At 44.7% G+C, this 7373-nt stretch overlaps 2 protein-coding genes across 3 annotated transcripts; both read left to right on the top strand.

Moving 5' to 3' along the window:
* The first annotated feature begins 745 nt into the window (after window positions 1-745).
* LOC111638849 (poly(ADP-ribose) glycohydrolase ARH3-like) lies at window positions 746-1974 on the top strand. The gene has a single exon (XM_023384608.1). The coding sequence runs from the start codon at window positions 913-915 to the stop codon at window positions 1921-1923; it is 1011 nt and encodes a 336-aa protein (XP_023240376.1). The 5' UTR covers window positions 746-912; the 3' UTR covers window positions 1924-1974.
* Window positions 1975-2125: 151 nt separating this feature from the next.
* On the top strand, window positions 2126-7116 carry LOC111638848 (2-acylglycerol O-acyltransferase 2-like). 2 transcript variants are annotated; one of them, XM_023384607.1, is made up of 5 exons: window positions 2126-2357; window positions 2626-3125; window positions 5579-5753; window positions 6053-6252; window positions 6799-7116. In XM_023384607.1, the coding sequence occupies exons 2-5, from the start codon at window positions 2636-2638 to the stop codon at window positions 6948-6950; spliced, it is 1017 nt and encodes a 338-aa protein (XP_023240375.1). In that variant the 5' UTR covers window positions 2126-2357; window positions 2626-2635; the 3' UTR covers window positions 6951-7116. The 2 variants fall into 2 exon arrangements, with proteins under 2 accessions (XP_023240375.1, XP_023240374.1); XM_023384606.1 differs by having other exon boundaries at window positions 2126-2532.
* The last annotated feature ends 257 nt before the right edge of the window (window positions 7117-7373 follow it).

Genomic DNA, 7373 nt, shown 5'->3' with positions numbered 1-7373 from the left:
CGGGTCAAAAAATCCTCAGGAATGATCCCTCCGTCCGGATATGTCGGGCCCATCCCTCACCAACCGGCCGCCCCATTGTGGGCCTAACTGAACCCATAACGAGCTTGCTAAAAGATAAAAGAGGCACTCTTAGCGTCCACTGGGCGGAAAAATTTTTTAAAAACCCTCTAATTCATAAGTAACATAGAAATAGAAAACACGACATATTATAAATAAAAATATGAATTTAATTAGGAAAATATTTTTGGAAAATTTACTAATGTTTCTCTTCCTTTTGCTTTGGGGGTGCCAGGACTCTTTGGCCCACTCACTCCCTAGGTTCTCCACTGAAGATTCGATCTCAAGTCTCTCAACGCAACGAACTGACTTTTTTTTTTATCCGTGACCGAATATAGGATTTATACACGCATTTTCTCCAGTTGCAAGTCATGATACTTTTCATACCACGCGGACACATGTGATGTGAAAAGTCTCATGCCTCGCAATACCCTTAACTACTCAGCAGACTGACATTCATTGTGGATTTTACTCGTCCGGGCAAACATCCAGATCTCGTGAAAGCGGCCATAAGGCTGCTGAGAGAATTGCCATCTCGAGATCAAAAGTTTTATTTGGAGTAAGCTTTAAACATTTTAAAACAAAGTGATAATTATGAGATATTATATCGCATTGATTTAAACTAACCAATCACGTTACGCCGTCGAACGTCGTTATCTCACTTTTAAAAACGGGAAACGAAACTCTTTCCGTTAGGACGACAGTAAATTATTATCGTATTTTAAGTTTGACGTTTATTTTTATCGTCTCGGAGGAGATAATTCTCTTCTGTAATATTTCCATTTTTACGTAATTATTTCCCGTGCCGATAGATGGCGACGACGGAAGAGGAAGTGGCGATCGAACCGAAGCAAGATGGCGGCCGGCAGTGGTGGTCGCGTGTCCGTCTCTTTAGGAAAATTTCGAGGTTGCCTGGCCGGAGCCCTGTTGGGAGACTGTCTGGGCGCTCCCTTCGAAGGAATGCAGAGGGTATCGACCTCTAAATTGACCGACGAGTTCCGTAAGTGGTCGGAAAAGGAACCGGGTAGGAAACCTCTTCCTTACACCGACGACACCGCCTGCACGTGGGCTCTGGCACGCTCTCTGCTCGACAGTGAAGGTTTCCAAGCCGTTGACGCAGCCCGGAAGTTTACGGAAGAATACTTCCGGGATCCCAATCGGGGTTACGGCTCCAACGTGGTTAAAGTCTTCGGGAAGCTGAAGGACGACGATTATCGTGACGTCTTCGGCCCGGCTCGAGAACAATTTGAAGGAAGAGGCTCGTACGGGAACGGAGCGGCCATGAGGACAGCACCCTTGGCACTGTGGCTTCACCGTCGACCTCGGACTCTTGCCGAAAAGGCCGAAGAGTGCGCTCGACTGACCCACGCCCATCCAGTGGGATGCGGAGGAGCGGTTCTTCAGAGTCTAGCCCTGAGTCGGGCCGCCCTCTTTCTAGAACGGCCCGACCCGGCCCGCTGGGTGGCGGATCTCCTGTGCCCGGTCGATTCTACGGGTGCACTGGACGCCAAACTGAAGATGGTGGAGGAACTGTCGGGCCGAGCGAACCCCCCGTCGACGGAAGAAGTAGTGTCGCGATTAGGACACGGACTTTCGGCGGCCGAATCGGTGCCCACCGCTCTGTACTGTTTCCTCAGGGGATTTCGACCCCTGAAAGAGTGGCCCACCGATAACGGGGCGGAGAGGACTCTGTTTTATGCCGTTTCTTTGGGAGGGGACACCGACACCATTGCCAGCATGGCGGGCGCCCTGGCCGGTGCTTTCTACGGTATAGAGTGTCTACCACAGAATTTGCTAAGATCCTGCGAGGGTTGGGAGGAGGCTCTGAATCTGGCCGATCAACTGCACGAGTTGGCAGGAGAATGACCCTCTAATTTTGTACATTTTTCAGGAAAATAAACGTATTTCTGGATCGAATCTGGTTTCCGTCGCCATATTGGATCCCGGAGAGCGCTTCCGTTTCTGAAAGCTCGACTATTTATGAACCGCTAACAAATAAGCGTAATTCTTGTTGCCGCCGTTCGTTTAACGTAAAAGACTCAAAAAATTGTACAGACGAAAAAAGATTTGCTCCCTTTTATCGTTCTTATCGCGGCGTCGAGCGGCGCGCCGAGTACCTTCGAAGCGCGAGGCGTGTTTATTGCGATAAACGACTAACTGAGCGATAAGGGGGAGGCGGATCTTCATTATCGTTATCTGGACGAAACGACATTCGTTCATGGGATTAAAGTTCTCCACCGCCGATCGAAAGAAACAACTGTTCGTCTGGAGGAAGAATGAAGATTCGGCTGGCGGTGTAGGTAAGCGACGGGCGAAGGCGCTGGGCGGCGCTTCCGCTCTCCGATAATGACGAAACGTCTACTTCCGCTTCGGGAGGGCAGCGCCTTCCGAAAGTTCGGTTTTTCGAACGAGTGGACGTACGGTAATACACGTAACTACGCGAAGCGACGTAAACTTTTTCTGTATATAACTTAAGTAGGTAGAGGTCGATGACGCTGCGCGGCGGCGCTTTCGCCGTCTCCTGTCTACGCGAATCGGTCTGACGCGACTTTTCTGTTTTCTTTCTAGCTCGAGCAAAATGAAAATCCTGGGGATCGAGTTCGCCCCCTTTCTTATTCCCATAGAACGCCGGTTACAGACGGCGGCCGTCCTCTATTATTGTACCAGCTTCTTTTTCGTGGGAGTGGGCGGCATCCTGTTGTGTCTGTACCTTTTTTTCTTCACCCAATTTCACTTTGTGCCACTATTGTACGCCGCTTGGGTCCTCTACGACAGAGACATCTGCAACCGAGGGGGGAGGAAATTCGACTGGGTGCGCAACTGGACCGTCTGGAAGTATTTCAAGAGCTACTTTCCCATCAAACTGGTAAAGACGGCCGAACTGAGCCCCGAAAAGAACTACATCGTGGGCTACCACCCTCATGGTATCGTCTGCGCCGGAGCCTTCTGCAACTTCGCCACCGAAGCTAACGATTTTTCACGTGTCTTTCCCGGAATGAAGCCTCACTTATTGACTCTCGAAGGACAGTTTTGGTTCCCGTTCCATCGGGAACTCATCTTGGCCACGGGTAAGTAACTCACGACTTTTTTTTTCGAGTTTACGCGCGCGCGACCGCCATATTTTTGACAGTCATCCCGACTCGTAGATTCGCTGGAGGAAAAGGAAGTCGTCACATCGGAAATGGCCCCAATCCGTCGTTTTCTGAGAATTAATCCATCATTCGATTAACTTTTTGTAATGGTCCAATCTATTTAGATCGGAAGAACCTTTTTTTTTATCTTCCGGCAAACACTGGGAGGAACACATTTTAAAGACAATCGGTGCGCAATCTTCTTTAATTAAGTTATTAATTTGGGCACGCCCTTCTAAGATAAAGGTAACGCAACACCTAGGTGATGTGCTAAGGGGGATGACACCTCGGAGGACTTTCTATGAGAAATCCTCCTGGTTCCTATTTAGGTATCAAACGTGAAGAAAACCCAGAAAACTCCACATGGTCAGGCGCAAACTCATCAACTTCTAGTATTTGGTGGTGTTCGTGCTACTGGTGGGCCTTACCTTTCTAGCTTTCTCTCCCGTTAGAAATTCTTCCCCATAGTCAAACCCCATTCACACCTTGGTACTCTATTAATTACTAGTAAATTTAAAGCAATATTATGGGAGTATTTGCCAAATTTGATCAATTGGATATATGTCTGCTTTCAAGTGTTTAGATGTTATTTTCACCAATTCTATTTATGACTATTTTATTTACTAACGTTTCGTAACACCCTAATCAAGTTATTCAATAGCACACAAGATTATATAAGAGTCTTATCATTCCTTTTCTATAAATAATTTATCTACAAATTTTTAAGTTTGACTCCACTCAAGATATGACATACGACCCCTCTTTATTTCACCTCTCCTCGATTTATAATATCCGAAAGTTAATAAAACCTATGCCCCACATATTGAAGATAACCCTGCCAAGTTTTTCGTTCGTCCAGTCCTGAGATATAATGCAAAATAGACAGACAGTACACACATTTTGTAAGTTTTTCATGGGCTCGTGGAGTGTGAAAATGCCAATAAATGTAAAAAACCCGGGATGGAAGGGTCAGAGTTTAATCTTTTACCTTACGTTCCGTATTATTCAGGTTCCGTTTTAGGCAGGTTTTACTGTATTCTACAAAACGTAGGAAAGTAAAAGCCTCTAGGTGTGTAGATAACACTGGTCGACATGATTTTTGGCACACAGAAGAGAGAAATTGTGTCTAATAGAACTATTTGTACTAATTTCAAATATGGGATTGAAATTTTTCTATCACCCTCTGATTTTCCGTAATCATAGACTTAAATTTTGGCTCCGTGTCTGGCCGTCACAGAAACTTTCCTGCACCTCTTGCAGGGGGGGAAGGGACAAAGGTGGGATCCGTTTAACATGTTTGTTTTACCAACTTGTTACCCAGATAGCAGACTAATGAATCACACATGACTCATGACACTACTGCACAGAATTTGTGGTATTTGCATTGAGTGAAGATGAATTCCGTTTGTCTTGTGATTTATAGCTCTATGTGAGTGCTTGTTAAAAAATGTTATGAACTATATTTTGATTGTAAAGTGGGCGATCAGGATAAGAATTCTGCACCACATATCATATGTTCAACTTGTGTAAAATGTCTGACAGAGTGGGCAAAAGGCTGTCCTCGACATTTGAGCTTTGTAGTTCCAAATTACTACGAAATTGTGAATGGGCTCTTACGAAGATATGGGATGTAATATGTCCCTCAAAATGCATATCTTGGATTTCTTCCCAGACAATCTTGGTGCTGTCAGTGACGAACACTGGGATATCTCTATCGTGGAAAAGAGGTATCAGGGCCAGTGGAATTCAAGAATGCTTGCTGATTGCTGTTGGACACTCAAGAGAGATTCTCCAAACGCCAAACATAGCTTTCATTTTATTACCCAGTGTAACCGACGCCATTTTCTATTAACAATCCAATGTCTTCCAAACTTACCTCTAAATCTGAAGGTAAGAACGTCCAAAACGGTAACTATGAATGAGGAGCGCGTTGGAGGTTTTACCACCAGATGTAGAGGTTACTATACAGTAAAACCTGTCCAAAACGGAACCTTAATAACACGGAAACCTACCTAAACGGGAAGAATTATTCGAAACGCAGTGATTTTCTGTGTAAAAAAAACCCCCTGCCAAATCGGATAAAATATTCGGTACCGCGAGAGTCCGGTTTACACAGGTTTTACTGTACTTTTGATTCTCCTTAAAAGACGATTTGAGCGCATTTTGATGTTAAGGACAAAAACTTCGTACAGGGATGTGGATACTATTCGAGTTTTTTAATACGCATCCAGGTTATTCTGCAACTAATTATACACGAGATAAAAATACAATTAAAATCCCCACTGTACGGGAGCAAAACCACGTATAATTTCTCAGATTGATAGCAATTGAAGGCATTAGTGTGGGCAGCGTTTAGAGACGACGTAAGTAATGTTGTGTTATTTTAAAAGGTACGTGCGCGGCCACCAAAGAGGGCATCGAATGGCTTCTCACCAAAAAAGGAAAAGGACGGGCCTTGGTACTGGTCATCGGAGGGGCAGCCGAAGCTCTGGACGCTCACCCGGGAACCGTCACCTTGACTTTGCGACGAAGAAAAGGATTCGTCAAGATGGCTCTAAGATACGGGTGAGTTTCTTTTTTTTTTCTACTCTTATCCGCACCCGTTATTGGCTAATCCCATCTGTCGGTTTCTCTCTATATCGACCTACAACATTAAGTCTGTCGGATCGGAAATACCCGACTGCCACGGTAAAAAGTATTCGTTTTAAGGCTTACTCACAAGTTTCTGGCAACGAGGTGTGACTGCGAACGTTTGGTGGCAAATACGTTCCACCGGAGAAAGACCCAGGGTTGAACGAATATTCAACTTTAGAAAATACTACTTAGAAAATAGATTTACTCAAACTTCTACAATTTAATGACAGGGCTTCGCTGGTTCCTTCTTTTTCGTTCGGAGAAAACGACATCTTCAAACAATTGGAAAACCCGGATGGATCCTTCCTCAGGAAGATGCAGAACAGCCTGACCAAGATCCTGGGATTTTCGCCACCCCTATTTTATGGAAGAGGCGTATTCCAATACAATATGGGCTACATGCCTTTCAGAAAGGAAATCGTCACAGTCGGTGAGTATTTACCTTCCATTTTGAAACGCACGCTCCAATGGTGGAGCAAGGGGAACCGGGCCGTTCTACATAGTGAAAGTAACATCTCTGGACTAAAGCTTTCTTCGTATGTTAAGGTGTTATCTGCCCTCAATCGTCGTGTCTATGGGTCAGGTGAACCACAAAATCTGAATCCGATCGGCGGTCTCCGGTAGGGCTGTGAGCTTGGTATGGGCCCGGAATAAGAGGATCCCTTTTGCCTTTTTTTGAACTAATGAAATACATAGAGAATATTCCTTTATTAATATCAGTCTTTTAAAGATTTTTTTATTAGTAAAAACAACATTAATTTTATAGGAGTAGGAACCACTACACACCCTAAGAATTTTCCGAGTTTAAGAAAAATTCCCCAGATTGTCCTCCCAACGGCCTGGTTTCCGGACGAAATTTCTGTTATAGGCGTTTCTTAGGAGCCGAATAAGACAGTGTCATCGATAACGGACCGTCGTAAGAATAGTAATGGACGAAGTGTGAGAATCTGATTGGTTTTTTTCTTTGTCGTTTCAGTGGGAAAGCCTATCGAAGTGGAGAAGACAGAGAATCCGACCGACGAACAGATCCAGAAGTTGCATCAGGATTACATCGAGAGTCTGCAGCAACTGTTCGACGAGTACAAAGACAAATATGGGTACTCTGAAGGAAAACTGATCATCTCTTGAAGCTCTTCTTTTTCTTCCTTTCTGCCGTTTTCATTCTCCCACCGCCCTTCTGTCTCCTAAACTGGAAGGACTCTCTGCCAAGGTTCCTTTCCCCAAGACAATTGTACATAATTCCGAAGCTATATTTCTTGAGAGATTAAATAAAGCGTCGCATTTTTCGAACACATTTTCGGTCTTCATATTTTTTTAACTGACTCGGTAAAGGCATTAGTCAGTCACTCCACGAGACCGGGTTTGAATCATGGCAGACCCGGAAATCTTCTTGAAGGTAGAATCAGGTGTCCTTCCCACTTAAACAAACACGCGTCGGTAGGAAAAATAAGGCTAGTGTCAACCAGAAACACTTCGTATTTAGAGAAATTCGTAGTTTGGACTGCGAAAGCGTCAAGAACTTAAACTAGAGGTGGTCAATCCTTGGTACGC

This window comes from Centruroides sculpturatus, unplaced genomic scaffold (genome assembly GCF_000671375.1).
Source record: "Centruroides sculpturatus isolate CEXI.00-Female unplaced genomic scaffold, Cexi_2.0 scaffold1109, whole genome shotgun sequence".
Lineage (NCBI taxonomy): Eukaryota > Metazoa > Arthropoda > Arachnida > Scorpiones > Buthidae > Centruroides > Centruroides sculpturatus.
Note: the sequence above shows the minus strand (reverse complement) of the source record. Positions and strands in the feature narration are given on the sequence as shown.

What these genes read in the sequence shown, in the direction of transcription:
- LOC111638848 (XM_023384607.1), top strand. Translation starts at nt 2,636, where the DNA reads ATGAAAATCCTGGGGATCGAGTTCGCCCCCTTTCTTATTCCCATAGAA. An exon ending in AAGATGGCTCTAAGATACGG is followed by an intron (nt 5,754 to 6,052) that starts GTGAGTTTCTTT and finishes ATTTAATGACAG; the next exon opens with GGCTTCGCTGGTTCCTTCTT. An exon ending in AAAGGAAATCGTCACAGTCG is followed by an intron (nt 6,253 to 6,798) that starts GTGAGTATTTAC and finishes TTGTCGTTTCAG; the next exon opens with TGGGAAAGCCTATCGAAGTG.
- LOC111638849 (XM_023384608.1), top strand. Translation starts at nt 913, where the DNA reads ATGGCGGCCGGCAGTGGTGGTCGCGTGTCCGTCTCTTTAGGAAAATTT.